General features: G+C 41.1%; 4 protein-coding genes and 3 pseudogenes across 6 annotated transcripts; 2 read left to right on the top strand and 5 right to left on the bottom strand.

The window, feature by feature from the left end:
* Positions 1-681: 681 nt before the first annotated feature.
* On the bottom strand, positions 682-5781 carry LOC141848559 (phosphatidylinositol:ceramide inositolphosphotransferase-like). 2 transcript variants are annotated; one of them, XM_074736606.1, is made up of 14 exons: positions 5571-5781; positions 5469-5512; positions 5282-5398; positions 5077-5166; positions 3732-3818; positions 3556-3624; positions 2421-2501; positions 2235-2306; positions 2069-2129; positions 1888-1990; positions 1706-1801; positions 1571-1617; positions 1370-1491; positions 682-1058 (listed from the first exon to the last, which is right to left on the bottom strand). In XM_074736606.1, exons 3-14 carry the CDS (start codon positions 5312-5314, stop codon positions 978-980), a joined length of 942 nt encoding a protein of 313 aa, XP_074592707.1. In that variant the 5' UTR covers positions 5315-5398; positions 5469-5512; positions 5571-5781; the 3' UTR covers positions 682-977. The 2 variants fall into 2 exon arrangements, with proteins under 2 accessions (XP_074592707.1, XP_074592706.1); XM_074736605.1 differs by having other exon boundaries at positions 5575-5781.
* A 3376-nt stretch (positions 5782-9157) lies between these two features.
* LOC141811437 (uncharacterized) lies at positions 9158-11439 on the bottom strand (annotated as a pseudogene).
* Positions 11362-15132, bottom strand: LOC141848694 (putative pectin methylesterase CGR2). Of its 2 annotated transcripts, none has more exons than XM_074736739.1 (8): positions 15042-15132; positions 14762-14910; positions 14328-14485; positions 14196-14235; positions 14012-14053; positions 12477-12844; positions 11896-11952; positions 11362-11753 (listed from the first exon to the last, which is right to left on the bottom strand). In XM_074736739.1, exons 3-8 carry the CDS (start codon positions 14451-14453, stop codon positions 11607-11609), a joined length of 780 nt encoding a protein of 259 aa, XP_074592840.1. In that variant the 5' UTR covers positions 14454-14485; positions 14762-14910; positions 15042-15132; the 3' UTR covers positions 11362-11606. The 2 variants fall into 2 exon arrangements, with proteins under 2 accessions (XP_074592840.1, XP_074592841.1); XM_074736740.1 differs by having other exon boundaries at positions 14328-14480.
* Positions 15047-17052, top strand: LOC141848693 (protein GRAVITROPIC IN THE LIGHT 1-like). The gene is made up of 2 exons (XM_074736738.1): positions 15047-15730; positions 15805-17052. The coding sequence occupies exons 1-2, from the start codon at positions 15067-15069 to the stop codon at positions 16587-16589; spliced, it is 1449 nt and encodes a 482-aa protein (XP_074592839.1). The 5' UTR covers positions 15047-15066; the 3' UTR covers positions 16590-17052.
* Positions 17053-19186: 2134 nt separating this feature from the next.
* Positions 19187-19580, top strand: LOC141811436 (uncharacterized; annotated as a pseudogene).
* Positions 19581-20788: 1208 nt separating this feature from the next.
* Positions 20789-21878, bottom strand: LOC141848611 (senescence-specific cysteine protease SAG12-like; annotated as a pseudogene).
* A 1431-nt stretch (positions 21879-23309) lies between these two features.
* LOC141848610 (putative WRKY transcription factor 31) lies at positions 23310-25591 on the bottom strand. Its single transcript, XM_074736658.1, has 6 exons — positions 25211-25591; positions 25002-25100; positions 24728-24901; positions 24316-24651; positions 24108-24221; positions 23310-24033 (listed from the first exon to the last, which is right to left on the bottom strand). Exons 1-6 carry the CDS (start codon positions 25472-25474, stop codon positions 23452-23454), a joined length of 1569 nt encoding a protein of 522 aa, XP_074592759.1. The 5' UTR covers positions 25475-25591; the 3' UTR covers positions 23310-23451.
* Positions 25592-27146: the final 1555 nt, after the last annotated feature.

The raw sequence follows: 27146 nt of genomic DNA, 5'->3' as shown, positions 1-27146 counted from the left end.
TAATTTATTTATTTATTAAAATATTATTTTAATCAAATTATTACTCTCTAATAAATAAAATCTATATATAATTATAATTTTATTGTAGAAACTAATAATCATATAGTTATAACAACTACATGCTAATTGCTATTGTAACAGCTACATACTAACTGTTACAATCTAAATATTAAAATTCAAATCGAGAATGTTCAAGCAATTTACTTAGAATGAATCATCCATTTGACATTAATTGAAAAAGAAACGTCCATATTCTTTTAATTTTTATCCTAAATTTTTAAGAAAAACATGTAAACAATTTTACATTGGACAAATTTATATATTAATATAACATTTAACCATTCACCCTTTGACTTATTCATCTCTTCTGCAAGATAAAATCTGCCTTCTTAACGACTCCACAATTTTATGACCATTTATGAAAAGATAAATTAAAAAACTACAATTAATTATGACGAAGGAGGATGCTATACAGAAAATGGCTTGAATAAGTAGTCAGAAAATGCATAATGCTGAGGAACTTTGAAGCTTTCAACTAAGTTTAAAGCATTAGTAAAACAGCACAAGTAGGCAAAAGGGCTGTGGTTGAAATGTAGTAATCAATGGAGAGGTGTCAAAAAAATTCTGATTGATTTTTCAACATAGAAAATAAGTATGGCAAGAATTCCTGAAACAAGAACATCCATCACAAGCCACAACACATCAGATTTCAGCAAATGAAATGCCATGCTCCACACGAGTTAGAACATTTTCTTTTACTGCAGGATAAAGAATTGTTGAAGATAGAGACATAATACATATGAACATTCTTGATGCAAGGAGTGAAAAAAGTTACATGCCCAGTTGACATATGGGATGTGGATACAGCTTACGACTTCCCTGTCGGTTTCAAGTTGAATAAGTACAGGGTGTTTTCCATGTTGATTGCTTGTATTCCCCCTGTTGTACAGCTGAAGCCTTTGGATGTCGGAGATCATCTAAGCACCGTTCGTTAACGATTCGGAATGATTGTGGTTAGCATCTTCTCCATGCTTGCCATTCATTTGCAATCTCTGCCTCTGGTTGGGAAGAAAAACAGACATTTGCACTCAGTCGACAAAAGTGAATTTGTAGGATACTCTGCTAATAATACATTATGATCACTCCATATTATTAGTTAGTATAGGCAAATACAGTTCCTCTTTAATGCATGTAACTTGCAATTGTTATCTACTTGTTCAACAAATCAAGTAAATATTCATGTCGATCATCCTGATGTGTTCAGGTTTCGTTAACAATGCTTTAGTGAGATGGTATATTCAAATTAATATGAAACTAGAGCTAATGAACCGCATGATAAAAAAGCAACAAATCACTAATAATATTATACCCGATCAGCAGCATCCGCTAAATTTCCATTCAATAGTTTGTGGTTCTCTTCTCTGGATTTTCCATCTTTCTCTTTAGCACTTAGCGGTAACAATGGTTGTGCACTAGAACGTTCAGGCATTTCTGTGAAAATAAAAGAAAATTCAAATCTCAAAGAAGTCGTATAGTTTTGAGAAAAATCTCATGCATTATTTACACACACCTGGTAGTTTCTTGTCAACGAAGAATACCACTAAATTTACAGTATACCTGATAGCAAAGAATCAAAAATATCATACAAATGCTACAATTAAAGTACCATGTTTAAGGAAAATACTAGCACGCAAATCCATCTCACCATGCAACAACTACGTCAACAGTGTAATGTTTGCGAGAAGCTACTATAAGTAAACTCTGAATAATAGCAATAACCCAGGCAATGAACTTGATAAACCTGCAGGAATTTAAACAAATTATGACAATTTTTTCCAAATAAATAAGAAGTTAAAGATGTGAGCCCAATTTAAGGATAAAATGTACCTTCTAGATCCATATTTATGGTAGGTGAGGACAAAAACAAGCGTAAATATCATGTGGGATGAAAATATGAGATCACCACAACCAAATAGGATTCCACGAGGAACTGCAAACAAGGTAAATAATGAAAACTCGAAACTTTACCATTTAACTATAATGAGCTAATATCAAAATAGGATCTCACAGTTAAGCAACAGCACTTCGGTTATGGTCTCTGGTGGGGGAAGTCTGGCAAGTTTTGATCCCTAGATGGAAAGGAAAACAAGTGTTACAGTGAATCATGACAAGAATTAGTTGATCCGTTAAACTTAGACAGAAAATTAGAAATTAGAAAGAAATTTCACAAAAACCTCTCGGCAATGATAGTTAGGACCAGGAAGTTGAGTAGAATAGAACGTAATGATCCTCAAAGTTTGGCACGCCTGAAAAGACCATTGAGCATTTAAAAGCCAGGAAAATTACAAAAAAGAAACATAGAGCATTACGAAACAGGAGGGCCAAATATGTAAAGAAAGAAAAGCTCAACAAAATCTTACGACAAGAAAAGCTAAAACTCTTCTCCAGAGCAGGACAGTGTAGAAGCGCTTGCTATGATAAACAAAAGGATGAAAAGTCCACTGCAATAGTAAATGCACAGTGACACATCATCAAATAATCAATAAATGGTATTGGATAATATAGTAATAACAGTAACTTATCAATACAAATAAGAGAGTACAAAGCACAATGCCTGCCCCAAGTTATAGTTTATAACGAGGCGCATAACAGCATATGTAATGGATGCACATGCACATAAAGACATCGCAAAGAGAAGGAACCAATGGAAGGGGCAGAGGGTGAGATATAAGTAACAAAAACTGTAAGTGTCTTATTTGATACGAGTAAGAAATCTAATACTTAGGAACAACAATCCAAGAGTTACTTATATAAATGATGAGCCCGGTTGTTTACATAATTGTGTTTGGAATAGCTAAGAATTAGACAACCCAGTATAGTATAGTACATTCAGATGACATTGAGCTGAGAGAAAAATCAACATTCTAGTTCTTCGTTGATATCCTATGTTTATGGAAAACTGAAAACTAAGATGCAAGTATCCAGCTTCAATACATTGATTGAGGATTATAATTCGATTTTTAAATTTCCCCTCCCTACCATCATTTGGAAATTAAAAGCTTCTCGCCACTGTAAATGCTGACCATGTGAAATTATGATGCCATAATTAGAAGATTAGTGTCGCGAGAATAAAATCATTATAGAAGGTGAGCAAAGTAGTGAAAAGAATATGGCACAAAAAGATGGAAAGTCTGCAAATCATGAAACTACCATGGCATTTTCTGGCATTAACTTTTAACAAGTTTGATATTTGAGTTTGAACTAACTTTGGCATTTCTTCTGTTAATAGTTACTCATTTCTTAGTTCTATGCATCAAATTAGAAAAATCAGAAGACAACAATGACAAAAAGATGGAGGTGGACAGACAGTTTATCAGAGTATCAAATTTAAAAGAAAGCAAAAAGCACACATAATCATGAAAAGATTGTCAGAAGTTAAAACTGCAGGTACTTTGGTGTTGCTTCCAGAAAAAGATAACTTAAATAATATAACTCTATGTTTTTCCAAACAAAACTGAAAAAAGAGTCATAAAACAACAGATAGACAAATCATACCACTACAAAAGACAAAAAGATGAAGGTGAATAGACTTTCACTGAGGTAGCCACGTTCTTTGCCTAGTTCCTGGAAATATAAAGCAAAATATAAGGAAAAAAACTCAGATGCCTCCTAAAATCTTACTGGCATTTATTTTTTCTAGATCACAGTTAATCCCAGTAAGTAGAACACACCGGAAGGAGCATAAAGCCAAGATCTTGAAGAGTTGGACCAGGTCGATGTAGATAATGAACTCCTCGTGCAGATAGCCCATGAATATACTGGAGACAAGGTATTCTTGCATGATTAATCAACAGAATTGCTAAGTTAAGAATTAAGCAAATTATCCTGACAATATTCCAAACAAAACTTAGAAATGGTCATAATTAAATAGCACAGCATAAATTTCAACAATTACCCACAGAAAACATTTGACTAAATAACTTGTCAAGTATTAAAAGAGAAGTGATCCCTTTCTCCAATCATTAGTGGTTACTACTCTCTTCTGAATCCATTCTCCAAGCATATGTAGTTGCTAATAGCTCTATTAGATGCTAAGAGAAACATAATAAAAAAAAATGGTCAATTAACAAGTGTAAGTTTATACTGCCAAACCTATAGATAAGTACATAACTTATAGATTTTTTTGGACTGAACTATAACTTAATAAGATGTGTAACAAATAGATGATCAAGAATTATTGATTACTTTTGCATGCCAAAATAAAAAAGGGGGGGGGGGGGGGGGGGGGGGGGGGGGGGGGGGGGGGGGGGGGGGGGGGGGGAGGGGGGGGGGGGTTTCAATGGGTATGTAATTCTTTCAGTATATTCAAATAATAGCCCTAATAATTCAATTCATGTATACAAAAAGAATTGTTCTTCATTTAAAATCAAAGAACTCTATAACCCTATGAAGTAAAAGTCATAGGACTGAATTCTCTGGAATAACAAAACTCATCATTATTTTGTTGTTAACTGTCAGTTTATCCATTTCAAATGTTCCTCCTGTCATATACAAGACAAAAAAATTTCAAATATTATGACCACATAGATAAGTAAAATGACGCATGAGCAATATATCATTCTAAAACATTTGATATGGATAGAGACATCGATTGAAATAATGCGAGTGCAATTTTCATTTGCGAAAATCAGAATAACTGAATAAGATGATTAAATGGGAGAGCAACTGATTCAACTTAAGAGTGGAAAATAACACATCATTGTATTACTTAGCCTGTACATGAACAATCAGATACAGAAAAGGATCATAGTTGACCAGAAAAGAAAAAACGAAATTCATAATCAATCAACCTTACAAACTAAAAGTTTTTTCATGATCAAAACAACTAAAGTTCTTCTGAACGGGAAGTTTTTTTGTTTTGTGTGTGTGTGTGTGAGCCTATTAAAGTCTTACGGACCACTTTTCTCTTTAGTTCTCAAAAAGCATTCCAGAATAACCCTACAAAATTCTCTTCAGTTCTCAAAAAGCACAACTCTACAAAATAATGAGTTTTGAGGAGAAGTATCATCGACATACCTGGAAAATCAGTCCTGCGAGCAGAAGTTTCCACTTCTCCATAAGAAGTTGAAGCTCCACAGACGTTTCCATCCATATCTTCCTCCACAGCTGCCACAGGAAACCCATAACCCAATTAAAAAAGCGTTAAGAATTTTTTAAAAAAAAGGCAAATCAGAAGATCAACCAAAACAGATGAATCCTGTGAAAGAAAAAAAAGGAGGACCTTGGAAGACTCGCGTGCAATGTACATCGTCATCACTGATAACCAGAGGTCCAATCACTCCCATACTCCTTCACCATCCACCCTCCTTTCTTTTCCACATGGCCCCTCTTCGTTCCTCTGCAGTCAACCCGACCGATCGGATCACACAGATAAAAACAAAACAAAACCTTATTCACCGGACGGATACCGAATTCGCACTCCGTCGGTCCAAATCCCAAAGGCGACCTCGATCTGAAACAAACAAAGAAAACATAACCCTTGAAACAAAAACAAAAACAAAAACAAATACCTACGAGATTATGTAGGCGTCAACAGAAAGTGGTGAATTTGTCGTCGAGAAGTGATCAGGGTTAAATAACGATGAAAAATCGAGAATCCCAGATTCCCCCGTCTCCCTTCTCCTCGCCTCGTACAAAACGCGGCCTCCACACGGATCTCCGGCGACTAGAAGAGGAGACAAAGGGGAGCAGAGAAAAAGGACCGCATCCGATGGTCAAGAACAATTTAAGAATTAATAGAAAACGGAGACGAGAGAGAGAGAGAGAGAGAGAGAGAGACACTCCCCCTCCTCTCTCTCTCACTTTTCCCCTTCTCGTCTAACAAAATTATTTAATCATAAAAAAGGAATTTCTTAACACGATTCGAGCCATATTTAATTCTTCAGGGGCGTAACTGGAAAAGCAGTTGCACTGCCCGATCCGCTGCCCGCTGGGTACGCTAAAGGGAAATACAAAACAACTCATACCCGGAAGGAAACAGACTGGGCCCCGCGGTGGTGGCCCGCCCCCGACTGGGCGAGAGAGATCCAGGTCACGTTGGCTGTCACCTCGTGGCTTGCACTCGAAAACTCCTCCCGCTCGTTACCGAACAGCACGACGCGCACAGCTGGAAACGGCCGCCCTCGCACGGCGCTCGTGCTGCCTCCGCGCGACGCGGTGAGCCACGTGAGAGGGCTCAGTGCGCGGACCGTTGCGAGCAGCGCGTAACGGAAGAGGCAACTTTCTGGGGGGGAATCCGCTGCCTGCCTGCGCGTCTGCTGCGCTGTCGCTTGCGCGTGTTCGAATTGTCAATTTTCTGGAGCGGGGCGGGACAGGGCGGAGAGCAGAGAGGGGATTGAGGAAGGGAAAAGAGTGAACGGAGGGGGGAAAGGAGAGAATATCGAGAAAAGTTGGGGGCGTGCTCGGCCAATCCCACGCAGCGTCCCGCGCGCAGCTTTATAAAATACACAAGCACCGTTCGACTGAAACAGAGGGACTAGATCGTGTTGGGTAGAGATTTCAGGTCGGAAAGTCAAAGCGTAGAAGAGAGAGCGTAGGACGGCCGAAGCGGCTTCTGTAATCGATGCAAACAAATTTTATTGGAACAATCGCCGGCAGCAAAAGCAAATTCTATTGAATAAAAAACATATGAAATATATGATCTCAAATATTTGAAGTGTACCTATAAATATGAAGATTATGTTGTTTGAGATTCTGGATTTAAGTCCTGCGTATTGATTGAGATGTTATTTCAGTAATAAATTCTTATCAATATAGTGGTACCGAAAAAATTTTTTAAATTTTTTGCCTTCAAAAAATTCTTTAGGATATTTTTTGATATGAAGATCGTTTCGATGGTGAGATCGATCACTGTAAAAAATTTATCCAATACAGTTTTATAAAAAGTTTCAGAGCAGACTTGTAGAAGAGGACAAGGATTCGAATCTTTCTGATATGAGGTTGTTTCGACGGTAGAGTCGATCATTATAAAAAGTTTATTCAATACAGTTTTATCAAAACAGACTTGCAGAATAGGACAAGGATTCAAATTTCGACGAAGTCGAGCAATACCCTCTCCGTTGACCAACTATAATTTCTCGATTTACCTCCTCGTATATGATCAATGATCGATCTGTATAAACCGCTGAGGGTGGCAGATTCTATTTTTTTTTAAAAAAAAACATATGGACGATAAAATACTCTCGATTGAAGAAACACCGCGTCCAACTTGACAAAGGAGGTTGAAGATGGGCATTGATTTGAATTGAATCAGTCATGGCCATAAAAGATTAAAAGTTGAACTGGTCCTGACAAGTTTAATATGAAATATTTCATGATAGTTTTAATAAATATTTAATAATGTTTTTTTGTTTATTTGTTTAGATTTATTTTTTGGTAATTCTAAAAATAATTTAAATTTTTAAGTATTTAGAGAAAATGACTGAACGGCCTAAGTCAACCCTAGCGTGAAGGTTTGTGGGGTTAGATGACAGCTCTTTGGATCATTTAATTTGTGTTTGACGCGATTTGAAATGGATAAAATTATATCGACTTAACATACTATTTAATGTCCTTACACAATTTCAAAATGTCTCAAGACTTCCTACGCTTTATATATATATATATATATATATATATATATATATATATTTTATTCCAATCTGCATGCTCCTTATCTGCATGCTCCTTAGAGATAGTATAGATGAAAAAAATATAAAAAATATTTTTAAAAAAATTACTATTCCTCTATAAATCACACCAACACTTAAGTTAGGATTTTATATGAGAAAAAAAAATGAAAAAGGAGATTAAAGACTTAGAAAAATTAAAATTGTATGTTACAATTTAAAAAGGTCCCAAAATGTATTTCTGTTATGATATATTTGTTCTAATTGCTCATGTCTTTCGGGATATTTTTTGAACTCTCTGAAAGAAATAATCTTAGGAGTTCCTAATCTTGCAAGCAAATCAGTTCCTTTTTAGTTGTCATTAGATATCCAACCTACGTCAATTAATCCTGAGGTGATCGATCTAATCCTATGAAAAATTTTTACAACCAGAATAAATTGGGAAGTGCTCATAGTGGCCCATCCAGACAGCTCGCTTTCTTTAGTCTACTACTCACTGAAAAAAATCACCCTTATAATGCACCACAATTGAGTCTTCCCCCGGGGCATAGGTGAGTTGGTTACGACGCAGCAGACTTGCTTCGAAGATTCTTGAGATCCATCCATCGAAGAGCCTTAACCATTGCATCATTGCCCTTTCAACAATGTTGGTTCATCAAAACAATTTAACATCAAAATTACTTAATGACCCTTCAACTCAACAAATCAAAACAACTATAGATTAGAATTCTCCATATCTCCAAGAGCACATAGTGAGCCATGAATGACAAATATAAATAAGATATGTGTTCAAAACTATTAGATAACCTTTTATTGCTCTTATACACTTCAAAAAAGGTGGAATCTGTCATCTCCAACGATCACATGGTCGATCCCACGATCATATGTAAGAAAATAAATCAGGAAGCTGTAATTGACCACTATTGAGGAGGACATTGCCTCGGCTTTGTCGAGATTCGACTCTTATCCTACTTCAACAAATCTATCCCGTAATAACCAATTCAACTATGCCCCGAGAGCTCATAGCTCCTACACACAAACAAATTTGTGATGAGAATCTAGACCGTTCGATTTTAAAATAGAAAATTAAATTCAGACCATCGTAATCACTCATTCAATCTACGACCTTGTAAATTGTACATCCTACATTCCCAAGGGCATAATATCACAATGAGAATTACAATACAAATATCTCCAATGTTTTTTGTTGGCATCTACCATGCCTCAATTGTCCATTCTGACTCTGAATTGCATAATAAACGAAGTGAATAATTGTCCATAGCATGAAGATGGAACGTAATTTTTTTTTTTTTGGTCAAATTCTTTACTCATCACTACATGCACCGAAATGCACAAATAGTGGCTCATCCAAGCAAGACCAGAAAAGATGTCATAAAGCATGTTTCCTCATTAATTGACCTCCAGTCACAATGATTCAGAGGCAACTACGCTCTCCCGACAGGAGACAGAGGGAGCAGTGAAGTTGATAACTAGTGGGAGATTTTATCTCGCAGTGGCAACTTTCTTGGCGCAGCAGAATGAATGGCAGGGTCCCAACAGTGCAGGGCTGCTGAGCAAATTGCAAAAGCTTGAATGCAAGAAATGGACGTCCAAAAGTTAACTGTGAACTGCCCCTCCTCGAAAGACGAGACCATGTGGATGGCGTGAGCATTTGGCCGTGATCCACCCTCAAAAGTTGTTGGTTAGAACAGTCAGACTGCGACCTACGTCCCAGCCTCCGCAGTCGCATTTCCTCCTGGTCTCCATCTTTGGATCATAGGTGGAGGTTACTTGGAAGTAGAATTACCATAATGCATAGATCTGAGTTACTACTGTCCCGATCACCTTGCAGGCTTCTCTCTTCTCATTCACAAAATCACCTTGACGATAATGGCAGCGAGTTCAGAATTAAGTGAATGAACATCAAGGCCATGAAATGGTGTCGATTCAGCACCATACAACACAAACTCTCTTGTGAAATAATGTTTTTTTAGGTCATGATATTAGATACCAACCAGTGCTTATTACTCCTTTTTCCCATATTAGGCCAGGCATCAATCTTCTAATCTTCATTAAGACTAAATATTGTACAAGTGCCCTGGAAATCATATACTTGTGTGCATGCCATTTTGGCTTGTTACTGTTGCTGCAAGAATATCACCATGTGAGGATGAGAACATAAACAACGGCAGTCCATTTTTCCAGGAAATTTGAAGAATAGCTTTCCTAATTTTAGCATCATGATTGTCATTGAGTAATCCTTGTTTTCAACAGGATCTGTTTCATTTTCATATGTAAAATAACTCTGAGCAGGTGAAGAGGAAATTATGCATCAGCAAAGGGTTAAATACCATCCTCAATGGATTCCACCTCACCTTATAACTTGACATTTCTGTATTGTCATCCACTGTTTTCAGCTTTACTGGAGAGGAACCATCCTTTAAACTTGCACTTGCTTCATCCAGTTTGGCCTAACACTTGATTGACAGATGAATTTTTTTTCTTCTTTACCTGCAAGGATTAAAAAATGCTGAGACTATTTTGAGAAAATTGCTTTTGGCTACCAATTTGGGCTTTTGATTTTTCAGTTGATACCTCAGTCTCAGCTTGCAAAGTATTAAATGCTTTGCTGAGACTGACACAAGGGAAAGGACATGAGCTGAAAAGGCAAGGAGATACATCAATGGTTTTATCATCCAGAAATTTCACAATTATTTCCTTCCATTAAAATGATGCCATCAAAATAAGACTCGAAAAGGTTCCATCTTGTCTCACATAGATGATTCTGTATGTTGCTGCCTTGGTGTAGCTACCACAAACAATCTGTTAAACCTTGATTATGATAATAATCTTGGAACTCCTGTCCAATTTGCAATCTAGTGGCCTGAATCACTATGGTACATGTGTGGCAGCTGAAGTATTATAGAGAAAATTGGAAGTTGGAACTGAAGTTCCAGAATCCGAATGCATGGACAACTCAGCACATGTGGTTTTCAATTCTGAACAGGAGTCATTGCGTATATGACTATCTGCAACATGTTTATTCTGTGCAAAAGGATTTATGGTCGAAGCTCTTCCAGAATCATTCAATCGTTCGAAATGTTCATCTACATGAAGCTGTTTCATTTTGTGATCAAGAGAACCAAAACTTTCAGATTTCAGACAAGCTTCTCCTCTAGTGTGTTGTGTGGATGTGTCAAATGTATAAAGCACTGGTTCTTGGTCGATTTGGGTCTATTGGTTCCCCCATGAACCACACATTTCTGATATACTTCAATCTCTCGTGCAATATCCAATCAATGACACCGGATTTGAAAGCCTTAGCACGGATATTATCAGCTTCCTCCACATACTGAGGACTGATCGGCATGAATTTCACCTGCTCCTCTTCAATAATAGTTGCCTTGCTGATGGGCCATAATTTCAAAAGACACTCCGATAGTACCGGACTGGAACTGGAACTGAAACGCGAGTGGCAATCTGAGCCTCTTGTATCTGCAAACTGTTTGGTTTCTATAAGCTCTTGCTCTTCCAAATTGGCAGTTTTAATTCCTTTGGGAGAGTACATGGCTTTTGATAATACAGAGGATTGACAGCCAGATGAAAATTTTCCTCAGTAACAAGATTCACTTGATCGATGCACACAGAACAGGAAATCATGAGAAACAAAACAATATGATCATGGAAACTCTCATCAACCAAAACAACGCAACATTATAACAACAATCACTTACAGAATGGTACCAGAAGAAACTCTAGTTCGCCTGTACATATCAAAAAGTAATTATAGGGGCACTCCGTCGATTTCCTTTAGGCAAAAATTTATACGATTCAGTGGTAGTGTCAATCAACACTACTGAGAAATTGAAGTTCGTTACATATGGGGCTACAAAATAATGTGTGTTCCAATAAATGGGAGCTTTTAAAAGCTCAATCTTTCTAGGAAGTGACGTGAAAAATTTGGCAGCTTGGTTTGTACGAATTTTTTACTGAAGCTTCCTCGAACTTCTTTATAGCCATTTCATTCTCTTGTAAACCAGTCTGGACAAAATATCGAATCCACCAGGATGAACTCCTGAGTTTGGCCTACAAATCAACTTGAAACGTCAGAAAGAGTAATAATCTTGAGCTCTATTTTAGCTACTTGAAGAAATTGGCAAATATATATATATATAGTCTAAAAATAATAGAATGACAACAGAAATGCACATTTAGTTGTAGAACATACAGGTCTTCCAAATTTTGCCAGCTCCGAAACCTTGGCTCTTTGTTTTCCTGGATAGCCTGCAGAAATTATGGGCTAAAATGATAAAGAGAAGATTTTTTTCAAAAAATAGAGAATTGTAAAAGCTTGTGATATAACAATAGAAAAATAAGCACTTGCAGTAATAAGCAAGATCTTTATGAAAACTGAAAAAAATATGGTCTATTTCTGTTACTCCAATCTGTTCTATTTCAGCAGAACACGAATAACAAAGTCTGTGTGGGATGTGAACGAGACCAGCCAAAATACTAATATGAAAAATATTAAATATTTACATACTCATATGGACATGCACAACCAGCTTCCATTATACTAAGTTGATGCCAAAGGCAAACCAGTAAAGGTAAATACAATCCAAGTAAGCCATTTAGCTATTCAATGTGATTCTTCTTTTTATGAACAAATAGTTACTTCAGTGCCAAAAATGGGATTATAAGATCATCTGGAGGTGGTTTCTCATTCAATAAAAGAAATATAAGAAAAAAAAAACCATCACAAAAAACTGTGTTAGTGGTGAAAGGTAGTAATGAAGCAAGTAGTATCCCAGCAAATATAACAAGACCATCTGCTGATAACCTGGCAAGATCTGGAAGGGTCTTGTTGAGGTACTTGGTAGACAGATAATCCAATGAATCAGAAACAATAGCAAGGGAAAATGATTTTGGTCGGTATGGTAGGGGAAACTTGATGTCAGCTACGCGCACAAAACCTTTGCGCACGAGGCTCTTGCAGCTACTATCTGTATCTTCTAAATCGTATGGTTCCACACCCCAAGCTTCAGAATCTTCTTTTAACAATTTTGAAACAACTGCACAAGAGTCAGGACCTACATGCAAAACCTTCCTCATGCTATCTCCATAAGCTTTCTTGAGAATAGGCATAGCTTGTATAACATCCAACGAGCAGGAAACACCTGTGGACATAGAATTTTGAATAATATTAAACAAAAAAGAGCAATCAAATGAATCTTTGTATGCTTGGTTAATTCAATGGTTATAGTATAAATTATCCTGATAAAATCAGAGCATCATCAACATGTTATAATCATCAAGACACCCTAGTTCCTCTGAAATTATCATTAAGAGTGGATTTTGAACCAAAGTGAAGATCGTTCTTCCACTTTACCAACTTGGTAGCAGGCACCTTCTCTTTACTGACTTCATTTATATTATTGAAACCATATTTCAAATGTTCAATCTCCATTACACAACATAAATATTTTCTTTTTAAAGTTTATCTCCATCGTTCAAAAAACTGAGCTTAATTTATTGACACTCATCAATTTCCATAACATCGTCTACAAATACAATGTGGCAACCAAAACATGGACTAAAAAATTATAGAACTTAGAATTTTTATGTTTCATAAAATATTTTAGGACCATGAATAAGATAATGAAATGGAGCTAGCACCAAAATATTCCACCAATGTTTCCGAGAATGAAAGAATTTATGGTTTACATGTTCTTGTCTGTTCCATTTCCAACAGAACATGTCTCTTCATCTCTTCTTTCCAGATCTTCACAAGGTTCTGAGACAACTATAAAGTTTCCCACTGATTGCATGAACCAGCTTCAAGTTTTCCCATCAATTCTCTCTTTTCTTTAGTTGCTTTATTTGAAATTGGAATGCAGCTACGGTGTCTTGATCAGATCCATTTATCTTTAGTTACACATATTTTTCAAACTATCCTCAATCCTTTGTGGTGCAACCTAGACTGTCCAATATGCATTCAAGGAAGGACAATCTTCAAGGATTTAAATAAAGGAGATCTGATTTAACAAAATGCTCTTTAGTCAGTAAGCAGCTTAGTTCGTGAAGGCAATCATCATTAAGTTGCTGAAAGTGGTTTTGTAAAGTAGTAGACAGTGCATTCAAAACCTTGGCACAAAGGGGAAATGAGGGGGGAAAATAACAACACGCCATAGTTTAAACAATCTAAGTTTATCAAAACAAACAATTTAAGTAACAGTAGGACAATAATAAGATAAAGCAACTCCAGAGAAGATTCATCAATAATCATGAGTTCGAAAAGAAATTTGTCTTCATTAACAATAATCTTCAAAAAATATGATACGTACCTTGCCCAATACTTATGGCTTCCTTCTCACTGGCAAATCCACCTTAAACGACAAAATTTAGTTGAGTTTAATTGGCAAAATAACAAAATGGAATGCTCCAATAATCGAAATAAAGAAAACAACTGCTTTTCACCGAATCAAGTATCTGGTTCAGTTCATATTTAAACACAAGATTCTTACGTACCTGAACCTCTCAACGAGTAACCAATGAGAAAAAAGGCAGCCTAAAATTTCACAAAACGGGAAAAAATAATGCATCAAAAGGTAGTGTCACCGACTGATGAAGCAATTGTCACCCACAATCTAAAAGACGCACCAAAACAACCAATCCGATGGATAAAAGGGGCGAACTCCGCGACTTCTGATGCAGCGAGCCGACGAGCGGAATGCTTCCGCTATCCGAAGCGCGTCGAGACGGATTAATCAGTCGTCTTGACGCCATAACTTCGCTTCTTTAAATTCACAAAGACTGCCCTACGCCGATCGTAATAACAAAACAGAAAAAGAAAAGAATTGTCAGATAAATCACACAAAATTCACAGCAACAACCGATTCATCAGCGATTCTGGCATCTTCCCGGAGACGCCACAGAGTCTCGAATCCAAGAAGCAAAAAATCAAACAAAGATCCCAAACCTCCAGAGTTACAAGTAGGATCCAGACGGTGCAAAAAGCCACACGAAATCGGATCCATACTTGGTAAGACGAGATCGGCGAAGCGAGATCTAAGAGAAGAAGGAGGGAGAGCTACCTGTAGACGGCGAACGCGGGATCTGAAACCTCTACCTGTCTAGCACTGTTCTTGTTGTGGAGGAGGAGAAAAAGTGAGGAAGAGCATTTAAAATGCTACAGCTTTCAGCGTCACCTCACACATCGACCAATCAATCTCATCCTGAGTTCCTATAAAATAAAATAAAATAATAAGTAAAATGGATAATAATGGAAAGCATTTCTCATATTCTTTTCAATTCAAACTATTGCATAAATTATAAATTTTAAAATATATATTAAAAATCATTAAAACAAATTACAGTGCAGTAGGAACCGCAGAGGGCGATGGCCAACAAGGTCACCACCATCTCCGATCTGCTTCAACGCGTCGCCTCCTCCTGCCTCGTGCACCGGCTCCCGGGAGGCCACGCGCTCGATGACTGCGACTGCGGCAGCGAAGAGGGGGAAGTGGATCGGAGCCAGGTGGAGAAGGCGGTGGCTGAGGAGAAAGATGAGGCGGGCGAGGAGGAGCAGAGACTTAGGATCTGGGAAGAGGACGGCCGCCGTCGCGTCGACGCCGCTCCTGAGGATTCCCATAAGGTTAGGGTCAGGGAGATGGAGGCGTTCGTGCACGAGGTGTTCGACGCGGTGTCCGCGGTCAAGCGAGCCTACGTGGGCCTCCAGGAGGCTCACAGCCCGTGGGACTTGGATAAGGTGCGGAAGGCGGACGCGGCGGTGGTGGTCGAGCTCCGCGAGCTGGGGAGGCTCAGGGATCGCTTCCGCCGGGAATGCTTCACTCCCCCAGCTACCGCTCAGACGGCTGTGCGGCTGAAGGACTCGGTGGCACCCTACGAGGCGGCGATCGACGATCTGAAGCGGCAGCTGAAGGCCAAGGAGGCGGAGGCGGAGAGCCTGAAGGAGAAGCTCCACAACTCCATCGCGCTCGGCCACTCGGCAAGCAAAGGGCGTCACCATTCAAGCAATAGGCTCGGGCACGCGTCCGCCATGGGTTCGTGGAAACAGACCATTTTCTACACGATCCGCAGTCACCGCCTCTAATTAGGGTTTTTGTCGCTTGAACAGGGGCACCGGGCGCACCTAAGCCCACGCCGGAGCTATTCGAGATGTGCATGGATCGGGTGAAATCGGCGTCCAAATCCTTCACAGCTCACCTCCTCTACCTCATGTGCTCCGCCCACTGGGACGTCAGCGCTGCCGTCCGATCCGTGACCGAAGGGAGCAGCGACGCCGCGGAAGACCACGCTCCATCCATCCCCAATTTGGAGCCTCGCCACACCAAGTACGCCCTGGAGTCGTACGTGAATCGGAAGGTGTTCCACGGGTTCGAGAACGAAACCTTCTACCTGGAGGGGTCGCTGAGCTCGCTGATCAAGCCGGCCGAGTTCCGGCGCGACTGCTTCGCGCAGTTCCGGGACATGCGGGGGATGGAGCCGGAGCAGCTGCTGGGTATCCTCCCGAGCTGCCCTTTCGGCCGCTTCGCCGCCGCCAAGTACCTGGCGATCGTGCACGTCAAGATGGAGGAATCTCTGTTCCGCGGCAAGTCGGAGCAGCGGCGGCAGGTTATGGCCGGGGCGCACCCACGGACGGAGTTCTACAGGGAGTTCCTCCGCCTAGCCAAGGCGGTGTGGCTGCTCCACCTGCTTGCCTTCGGGATGGACCCACCGCCGGCGCACTTCGAGGCGGCGCGGGGGGCGGAGTTCCACCCGCATTACATGGAGAGCGTGACCCGGTTCCCAGGCGGGCGGGTTCCGGTTCGGTCTGTCGTGGGATTCCCGGTTAGCCCCGGGTTCAAGTTGCCGGACGGATCGGTGGTGCGGACCAGGGTTTACCTCGTTCCAGGAGTCTAACCTTGGCTGCCTGCCGATGGATAAGTAGATCTAATCCGTCCGCTCCATCATTCAATTTTAAGTGTTTATTATTTATTATTCTGCTCAAATCAGTTCTCCATGTCTATATCATCAACCTCGACGTCCTCCAGCACACAGACGTTGATTGCATGTTATTTAGTAATTTCTACAAGTTAATCTTCAGACTATTTCAAGCAATTCGTAATTTACGAGTGGAATAATGTTGCCTCATGACAGAGAAGTTAAGAGGAAGTTCCAAGCTAATGCTAAGATCATCATCACTTGGCAAATCGGACATCTGAGAGGAGTTGAATAAGGAGGTGGGGTGGTAGAGCTCTGAATGCAAACAAGTTATGATAACTCTAGCTCCCAGATTTCCAAGAGAGACTTTCTTATGAAGAGATTAGCAATCATAACATTGCGTGATTCACATTGAAAGTATTTCCCCACATGTTGCTTTGGAATTCAATTGATTGATGCGTATAAGGTGTTAAGCTATTTCAAGACTAATATGGTTGATAATAAGCCCGTGCCATGTTAGCAGGATGCACCTACATGGTCCACTCTTAAGCTCAAACGGGTTGTGCACCCAAATATCATCCCCCACCCAAGTGGGTTGAGGTCTCGAGCACTATGTTCGCTAGAGCATTGTTCCGAGCCCCATCTCCAACGTGGCTCAGCGAGTTTGCCATCACCAATTCCTTTCCAAGCCCACAAACCTTTTCCTTGCTTTCCCCTCGAGCTTCACCACTGTCTCATGTCAACTGATCTCCTCAAACTTCAAATGCAACGATGGAGAAGAGAAGGAGCGAAGAAAGGCAGTGACGGGAGGGGAAAAAAAAACATCCCGAGTTGGGTACTGTAGTTACAAGCTATTCTACCTGCCTAAGTACGTCTAGGAGTCGGAGACTTTAAGAGTCTGAATTCAAATACGACGGCGACAATTATAAGGGGATGCACCCTCTAATATAGGTGAGTTCTTTAAGAAAGGGCAAGAGAGGGGTAACAATGATACGACTACATCCTTTGAGAAGAGATGAGAATCCCCTTCTAACCTTTTTCTTGTGAACACAAAATATCAAAAATCCGGAGATCATCTCAATCCCCATGCAACAGCCAATCTCCTACTCGTGGACTTATCATTCCAAGTGTTGTTGATTTATCAATACTTTTCGTCCATTGTCAACCCATCGTGATCTCAACGGGATCAAGGACCATTCCTTTGAATAAGCTCTTTTGTCAAATGAAGCTCCATGAAGTGTTAAATAAAACTCCAAAAGAGAATAAGAAGGGGATGACATTTGTGGCACAAATAAGAAAGTGAAGAGGATAGTTCACTGTTATCATCATTGTTCTCTTACACTTCATCATTGGGTAGTGATGAAGACACTCATGTGGCATGGCGAAAAGGGCAATGAGAAAGAACAAGTTGAGCACAATTGAGATTAATAAAATGGTCTAATTAAGCCACAAGAAGATGCAAAAGAAAAGGAAAAAGATCATCACATGCTTTAATTGTAAGGAAGCTCATGCCAAGAATAATTTCCTAAATTAAAAAAGAAAGAAAGATCATTAAGATCAACATGGAAAACCCCCAATAGGAAGAATTACCTAGCTCTAATGACAATTAATGATCAAGTGTTGCTCACAAGTGATGAAGAGGAGATAAGCACATGCAAGAGGCCCTTGTATATAACTAAGTTGCCCCTGGGACATAGCTAAGTTGGTTACGATGAAACAGAGTTATAGAAATGGGCAAGGATTCAAATCTTGACGAAGCCGACAATACCCTCCTCCAACTATAGCTTCTCGATTTACCTCCTCACAGATGGTCGTGAGGCCGATCGTGTGGGACCGCTGGGATTGCACTTTCTACCTTGTATATATATAACTAAGTCATGGAATAGGCTAATTAAGGCCTATAATTAAGTCATGGAATAGGCTAATAGGATTATATGAAAGATGTTAATTATATTCCTTGCTTACGAATTGGTGCCTCAACTATATTCTATTTATATCAAATATTATGATTTATTCATGTTTGTAATTGCATAAGTTGAACAATTAAGACATTTAATTGCTTATCATCCTATATTGGTTGGTTGATGTTTGAAATGCCATGTAGAATAATGCTTGATAGAGATTCCATGATTGCACGCTCAGTAGACACACAATTGACATATATATACTCGACAAATTTAACACAATTTGATACTAAATAGTTAGGCACTTATACTATTTTGTAAGAAGCTATTTTCAAGATTCAAAAAGCAAAATAGTACTAAATCATGCCATATATCGAAAGGCCTAACTTCTTGCTTGAACGAATTGAACTCGTAGTTGTGGTTACGTATCGAAGCAGCGATTGACGTACGAGATCGAAGAGTTTGATCAATATCAATTATCAGCAATTGCTTCAAGTCGTCCATTAGTTCCTAATCCATGCAAACCATCCCTATAAATACCACATCGCCGCTCCTCTCTCCTTCCACAACCAACCTCAATCTCCCCATTAACATCGATCGATCAGTCTCTTCTCCGTCCAGTCGATCCAAATGAGCAACAGCGCCTCCTTTTCCATCACCAAGGCATACGCCATGGCCATCATCCTATTTCTCGCTCTCCCGGCCGTTTCTCCGGCGACGTCCACGACGGCTGGCGCTCCGGTCGATCAGAAGTCGGCGCCGTCGTCGAGGGGACTGAGCCGTCTGTTGGCTCAACACGGTCCTAGGAGTTCCATGACGTGCGACAGGTTTCCCAGGGTGTGCCGGGCGGCGGGCAGCCCCGGGCCGGACTGCTGCCGGAAGCAGTGCGTGGACGTGGCGAGTGACCCCCGGAACTGCGGGGAGTGCGGAAGGAAATGCCGGTACGGCGAAGCGTGCTGCGGCGGAAGCCGTCAACGTCATGTACGACGGCAAGAACTGTGGCGGGTGCAAGAGGAGGTGCAAGAAGGGCAGTTTCTGCAGCTACGGGATGTGCAGTTACGCGTAGACGAAGACGACGAGTTTCTGTGTTAATGTGTATACTGCAATAATTTGATCATTTTGCAATTTGTTTGATTCAGATTTGTAAAAGAAGATCCACAAACATGAATAATCTAAAATCATAATTCATTGAACATGAAACGCACCAATTAACGAACTATCTAATGAGGACATCCTTGGACCAGACATGAGGAAGACGTCAGACGGGTACAGAAACGGAATTGAGTATGAAACACACTGATAAACTATTCTGATATTCAAATCAGGGTTTTGCCGAGAATGTGGAGAACGAAGAGCAAAATAGTAACAAGCATAATAAAAGTTTAATTCAAAATCAAACCTTTTGCATGGTAATGAGTTACTTTTTTAATAACTTCATCTGCAGGATCGGATGACTTCTCCCTTCGTGTGCCGTCATCTGCTATAGAAAGTAACTCCTCTCTGTCCCCTCCCCTTTTGGCCACATATGTCAGGAAAAAACATTGGAGGATATCGGATCTGACACCAATATTTTTCTTTTAGCGGTATATGTATACAGAGCTAGGAGGTTAGAGAGAGGCCACGTCTGACGGCTTGATACGCCATATGTACGGTGGCGTAGAAAGGAGGGGTATCAGAGGGACTCAAACCTATGTTACTAGCAGACAAGTCCTTCTTTAGTCAATGGCGCATAAGGCTAGTGTGTCAAAGACCCATAACTAAGGTTAGGGACTAACCAGGGTGAGGTGGAGTGGCTGAGATAGTAGATCTGTTGAGGTGAGGTTGGCTAAGATGAGGGTGGCCAAGACAAGACTGGCCGAGACGGAATCAGTCGAGACGAGAGGTTGACCGAGACTAGGATGGTCGAGACGGAGCTAGCTAAGATAGGCGGTGGCCGAAACGGAGTCAGCTGAGACGAGAAGTGGCTTGGTTGATAAGAAGTGGTCGAGAAGTCAACCGAGACGAGAAGTGGCAGAGACGGAGTCAGCCGAGACGAGAAATGGCCGAGATGGAGCTAACTGAGACAGGAGGTGGCCGAGACAAAATCGAAGTCATGTTGACTCGCGTTGATACTTCAACTTAAACTTTAACCATCAGAAAACTCCTATCCCTAGCCCACAGGAAGAGTCACGTCCGTATCAATTGTTATATATTTTTCAGAAAGCAATTAAAACAGAGGAAAGCACAGATCGATGATCTTCCATTATCGTTGAGATTGGCAAAATAGTCTAAAATCTAGATGATGGGAAAAGAAGCTCTAATGGCGAGACCACAAAGCCCTTCCTTTCGATCGACATCCTTCTCGAGTAACATGTAACCCTGATCACCCCATGCCGTGCCCCACGAGTTCTTGGCTATCCAATACTTGGTCCCGTTTCTGTCAGTTCCATAGCCCACCAGTGTCACTTCGTGATTGAGATTGGCCTCGCAAGGCCCGTCGAAGATCCCACCAGTGTACAGCATGAACTCGCTCGCATCGATCGACACGGAAACCGGCTGGTTTGCCACGGCCTTCATGAGCGACTCCTCGCTGTGGCTCGGCACGAGGCTGTAGCTCGTCAGGGAGACTGCGTGATCTGCTAATTTGCTCGAGTCGCAAGCAGTCTGGTCTGGCTGGTAAGGATAGCTCGCTTCGGTGGTGATGCCGCCATTGGCGACGACGAAGGAAAAGGCCTGGTAATGCAGCCCGCCGTCGCACCCTGCGTCGTTGGTGTCGCAGGCGACGAGTTCTTGCTCTGACAAAGATATCAGTTCCCCGTTGGCAATCTGGCTGATGCTTTCGATCGATGCTACGGAAGAGAATGCCCAACACGAACCTACACATGGAGAAAATAATTACTAAATTACTCGATCGAAAAGCAAACTCGTTTTGGTTATACCACATGCGCCTTGGTCCTTGATCCACTGCTCCTCTGTCACGCCAATCCATGCCGGAGGGGGCAGTCGTGTTTGCATACTTGAACGGGGCAGGCGGAGGCTCCGCCGGAGCCGGGGCAGGCGAAGGTGCCGGAGCCGAGGCGACTGATGGAGGGTTTCCGCCGGTGTAAGTCGCGATGAATTCTTCCTTGGTGTGGTCGGCGAAGCGGTTGAGGCCGATGGTGTAACTGCGTCGTTCTTTGGCTCGACGGAAGGCAGTCACGTACTCCAAGTTCCTGGCGAACACCTCGCGCCGGTAAACTTTCTCGGCTTCGTCTCTATATGTGCGGCGGTGGTAAGCCATCCACCTCTCGAACATGTCCGCCGAGGAACTCCCTCCGGTACCTCTCGCCAGCAAGCAGACCCAGACGACAGGGAGGAACATCGCAAGGTGAATCAGGGACGCCATGGACTGCTGCCGACAGGAATTGGATTGCGATCGATATAATTTGATCGAGTTCGATGATCACAATCACTGGATATGAGGGAGTATATATACATTAATGTTTTGGCTATATTCCAACCTTATGCTTCATGGGAAGCATCGTCCCAGATCGATGTTTGTTAGTGGGCGAGCACATGGAGGATCCAGAGCAGCATGATCAGTAATCTAGCGGCTATTTCGAAGTTACATGCATGCGCAGGGACGGAGTCAGTTAGAGTCAAACCATGCTAGGCTTAACATCTGATTGATTTATTTCAGCAAGCAAACTATGTGCAATTGACTTGAAGCCTTCTCTTACTGTTCTCCATTCTTTCTTTTTTTTCATTTTCTTCTCCAACTCTAATTTGAGGTCAGAGGGGTCATACCAAGATACACCTTGGTCCCCCGTCTACCATATGATTGACTTATTTCAGCGAGGCAACGTGATGTTTTGCAAAGCAATTAGGAGGAATTGATTCATCAAGTTTTGTCCGTCCCATCGCCATCCGGCAAGCACATGCCCGATCCATTATAAGCTGACCCCGCTGAAGAAAACGGATCCAATAACAACTAACGTAGCCCAAGTCAACAAAAAATTATCCATCGAGAGTTAACCTGTCTCTTGATTCATGTATTATGTATAGCATAAGTATTTTGGATGATACACTATATTTACAACCTTAATTATAAAAAGAATAATATTATAAATATTGATGAATTAGTATTAATATAGAAATTAATAATTAGCTTTTGAAAATTTTTTTCTCTTGTGCTATAAGTAAAAGATAGAATTCGTCATCTAGTGATATTACATGGTCAATCTACGATTATTTATGAGGTGATAAATTGAAAAACTACAATTGACTACTATGAGAGAGGACATTATCTCGATTTCATCAAAATTCGATCAAATTTACAAACTTAATTATAAAAAGAATAATATTATAAATATTGATGAATTAGTATTAATAGAAATAATTAATAATTAGATTTTAGAAATTTTCCCAAGGCTCTCTCCAGCACAAGACCAACTATCATGTCATCTCCAACTTCCCTTCTTCCTTGTCCTCGCTCTCATCTTTAATTCAATTACAAACAAAAGAAAGACCTCCACGAGACGTCAAATACGTCGCAAATCCCCGAGTAAACGATCCTAATAAACATAAAGTCGCACGTCAAATCTTGCTTTGACCAGTCTGAATTCGATCGCCTTCAAGGCTACCTTCCATACTGAGCCATCCATCCTCGTCTGCTTCACGTGCCTGGACGCAATCGTTGACCTCCAGCGACGACGTTGGAACGCCGGCGACGAGCCCCACACGTAAACCCAACCGACAGGACACACACTCTTTTCCTTTCCCCTATCTCCCAACCACACTCGACGTTGAAAGCGAAGACGAAAGCCTAATGAGATAATTAATGGAGAAATTATGGTTCCGTCTTTATTCCACCGCCCAAAATAACAAACGAACAAAATCAATCTAAAATCTGCAAAGTGTCGCTTTGCCGGAAGATTAATTTAATCACGGTGGTCGTGCCTCTTGTAGTTTAATAAGCTTCAGGATTTGCTCGGTCTGTGTTCGTTGCCGTTGTCGATCGCTTGGTTGCCGCTGAGGATGGTCTTGATGGCAGCGGTCAGGGCCGCCGTGAAATTCGGGTCGGCGGTGATGGCGGCGGTCGCCGCGCTCACGGACTCCGCGATAGCTGTCGGCACTCCGGAGGGTTCCTTCTCCGGCGCCGACGAATACGACTGCTGGCCGAAGACTTGCGGAAGGGACGGCGGCTGTGGCGGCATGAAGGGGAATTGGGCCTGGAAAGGCACTGCCGCTACCGGCGGCGGCGGCCGTTGGTACTGCAGCGGGTTGGGGCTCTTGGTCAGGTCCAACGTGACGGTCGGGAACGGAGCCGACGCCGATATGCTCGTCATGCTCGACGACGACAAAGCTCCCGGCAGAATAGACCTCGCGAGGAAATTATGATTCATGAGCGCGTCGGCGCTGGTCATCGATCCCGACAGGAGCATCGACGCGGCGGCTGTAGTGGTGGAAGCCATGGCCATCGCCGCCGGCGGGAGGGAGTGGCTGTGGGCCCCCTCGTAGGTCGCCACTAGGATCGACCGGTCGTCCGCGCACCGTTGCACCTAAATAATTAATCGCGTCAAACACGATTAATTAAGGCATAATTACTACTTAATTGAGATATTAAATCAATTACTTGTTTCCGGACTGGGCATCCGGCGGCCATGGTGCATCTGTAGTAAGCTCTGGGGCATGGATTTCCCTTGGCCATCTTCTGTCCATACTTCCTCCATTGGCATCCATCACTAATCTACAACAATTAAGATTAATCAGATTAAACAACTGAGATTAATCGTAATTCAGTTTCTTTTTCTCTCCATTTAATTAAAATTGACAGCCATTACCATGGGCGCCTCAGATCGAGCTCGCACCGAGACACGGGTCTTCCTCATGGTGGCTTCTTGGGCTTGCTCCTGTGCAGCCGGTGCCGGGGTCAACTTAGCCGCTTTGCTGAGGTTCACGACGTTCTCTCTTGCGTGGTAGCCCAGCGACGCCACTTCTGAGGTTTCCGGCGGCGGCGGCGACAACGTCAACGACTGATCTGGGCTGGAGGTCGACGAGTTGGACGGCTCGTTGTCGCTCGTCGCCGGCCGCCCCAAATCCATAAACTGCCTGATCGGAACGATAGCCCTGCTTTCGTCGACAGATTTGTCATCAGTATTATTTCTTCCATCCTCAACCTGAAGAACAAATATATATTCGGATCGTAACTGATCTCAGATAACCAAATTCCTTTGCCTAACGTAAACTATATACCTCTTGCGATTGAAGGGTCTCGGCGGCGCTGCCCGGAACTCGATCGCGCTCCTGCAGCAGATGGAGGACTTGCATGTGAAGGGACGTGTACTTGGCCGTCATTTGGTTGAGAAATTCTCTCAGTTGCTGGTTCTCTTCGTTCACGCGGGTCAACTGCAGTTTCATGGCCGCCAGCTGATGAAAGAAATTCAGTTTGTTTAATAAAATAAAACTACAACAGATCGTCGAACTGATCCCTGAAATCGATCGGTCAAACCGATCGAGCTCGTCTTACCTCACACTTATCGTCGTCCATCCGCGACGCCCCGTCGTCCACCGTTGACTGGTCGCTGCGCGTATTCGCAGCGTGAAGTTGCAAGAATCCAGCAGCAGTCTAGAAAACAAAAAAGAAAGAAAGGAAATTTTTTTGATAATTAACAAGAATTTCACATACTGATCGATATATATATATATATATATAGTTTTCGAATGACGATCACAAACTTGAATGGTGTCTTCTTCCTTCTTTACGGCAGTAGTACTCCTGGGTGCGAGATCCGATTTCGCCGGGCAAGTACTCGTCTTCTTCGCCGGAAACAAATCCATCTCGCAGACATCGGCTCGGCGGTCGCTGCTTGCCACCTCGTGGTCGTCCGCCACCGCCGCCCTCGATCGCCGTACGTCTAGAGGGAGTTCCCCGAAGCCCATGGAAGCAGAAAGAAAGAGCGGATCCGATGTGTCGAAAGTGAGAGGTCGTCGTTTCTCCATAAGTTAGCCGGTCGATCGTCGCCAATTATGGCAACACAGGAGGGAGATGATCGAAGAAGAAGAAGAAGAAGAAGAAGGAGGAGGAGAGACGACGAAGTCCAAAGTTTGAACCGATGAGATGGGGAAGGGCAATATATGGACGGCAAGGGGAGCAGAGATGGCGTCACACGGTGCGTCAGCGTGACGACAGCTGGAGAGACCGATCGATCGGTGGAGTTGGAGGAGTGCGAGATACATTGTTCTACCGCAATGACTTCCACGCTTCGGAAAACCCTAACTTTCAACGTGATCGCGGTGTTCTACCCAACACGCTACCGCCGTCGCTATTGATTGGAAAAATGGGTAACCGCGGGCTGACGCGGCGATGTGACCGTTTCAATGCAGATCCGCTTGCGGTCGCTCCGATTGGGCAGGCGGAGTCCACGTGAGAGAATAGAATCCGTCAACCGCTCCTCCTTTGACTGGGGCCCACTGCCGCGGCCGGCAGCGGCTCTCCGACCAGCGAACAGGAAAGCCCGCCCGCGCGTGACGGAGCGAGGGACGCGTTTCGAGTTTCCAGTGGGTGGATTTTCCTATTCCCTGTTTTGAAGTGTCTTCTTTTTGAAGCTGTCAGTTAGACTCTGTCTCATTAAATATATTCAATTTATTTCGTCTGTCATATTTCAAAATATTAAAGAGTATTTATCGTAGATATTTTTAATCAATTGCTAGCCTTATCTTTATGTATCGTATAAATTATATCATAAATCTTTAATATATATTTTTAAAAAGTTATAAATTTTAAACAATTAATTATTACAGAAACAAGAAAATTTTAAAAAGTAACAGTGATTACATTAAATGTATGAAAAAATATATTAAAATTTTGATAAAAATGGACATGTATAAATGTCATCTAATAATTTTAATTAAAACTATTATAAGATCATTTTAAATCTTTTGATTGCTGTAAGGCAGGTATGAATTACTTCTACAGTTTGCATTTATCTATTTGATTTTTTTTATAAAAAAACTCACAAAATGTCATGACCATTTTGAGTTTTTTATTTACTTTGAAATGAAAAACATACCAAACCTATAAGTGTAATACATTTATTTTTTTAAAAATATAATAATTTTATTATATGAATATTTTAATTTTAAAATAAAAACTAAATAAATAGATGTATATAAGAACATTGGATATTATTCATACTTTTAAAATCATCAAAATATTAAAAATAGTCATGTACTACAAATGTTATATTGTCATGAAATTTTGAGCAAGACTACTTGAAAAAGCTATTATATAGTAATTAAGCTTTAACCAAAAATATAATATTTTTATTTGTATAAAAGTGTTATTTGAAAAAATAATAATTTATTATATTTTTATATACATTTTTGTTTAAAATGTATAACTAGTTTATCATAATCTATCACAAAATTTATATCAATTTATTCTATTTTTCAAGATGAGTAGATAAAAGTTCAAATGGCCCCATCCATCCACATTTCTAATTTTAAAAGAAATTCTTAAAATAAAAATCTCAAATTAATCTAACATCCATAATATTTCAAACTTTTTTATTCAATTTAATTTCAAAAACCTTGCATTGGAGTTGCTTATTAATTCAACGTGGGAAAAGGATATATACAAACGTAGACAGCAATACATTTTCTCTGGATTCTT

The sequence above is a fragment of the Curcuma longa genome, chromosome 17 (genome assembly GCF_044706935.1).
Source record: "Curcuma longa cultivar G26 ecotype Majalengka, Jawa Barat chromosome 17, ITB_CL_G26_1.1, whole genome shotgun sequence".
Classification (NCBI taxonomy): Eukaryota; Viridiplantae; Streptophyta; class Magnoliopsida; order Zingiberales; family Zingiberaceae; genus Curcuma; species Curcuma longa.
This window is presented reverse-complemented; position numbering and strand designations above follow the sequence as displayed.

Bases quoted from the DNA above. Each gene is read 5' to 3' on its own strand.
- LOC141848559 (XM_074736606.1), bottom strand. From the start codon at position 5,314: ATGACGATGTACATTGCACGCGAGTCTTCCAAG. The intron at 5,167-5,281 runs GTCCTCCTTTTT...TTCCTGTGGCAG, and splicing joins TTGCACGCGAGTCTTCCAAG to CTGTGGAGGAAGATATGGAT. The intron at 3,819-5,076 runs GTATGTCGATGA...CCTTGTCTCCAG, and splicing joins TCGCAGGACTGATTTTCCAG to TATATTCATGGGCTATCTGC.
- LOC141848610 (XM_074736658.1), bottom strand. From the start codon at position 25,474: ATGGAGAAACGACGACCTCTCACTTTCGACACATCGGATCCGCTCTTT. The intron at 24,902-25,001 runs GTAAGACGAGCT...TTCTTTCATCAG, and splicing joins TGGACGACGATAAGTGTGAG to CTGGCGGCCATGAAACTGCA. The intron at 24,034-24,107 runs GTAATTGATTTA...TTAATTATTTAG, and splicing joins GATGCCCAGTCCGGAAACAA to GTGCAACGGTGCGCGGACGA.
- LOC141848693 (XM_074736738.1), top strand. From the start codon at position 15,067: ATGGCCAACAAGGTCACCACCATCTCCGATCTGCTTCAACGCGTCGCC. The intron at 15,731-15,804 runs GTTCGTGGAAAC...TCGCTTGAACAG, and splicing joins CGGGCACGCGTCCGCCATGG to GGGCACCGGGCGCACCTAAG.
- LOC141848694 (XM_074736739.1), bottom strand. From the start codon at position 14,453: ATGGCGTCAAGACGACTGATTAATCCGTCTCGACGCGCTTCGGATAGC. The intron at 11,953-12,476 runs GGGATACTACTT...ATAATTTCTGCA, and splicing joins ATGGTCTTGTTATATTTGCT to GGCTATCCAGGAAAACAAAG. The intron at 11,754-11,895 runs GTATGTTCTACA...GTTGATTTGTAG, and splicing joins TGGCAAAATTTGGAAGACCT to GCCAAACTCAGGAGTTCATC.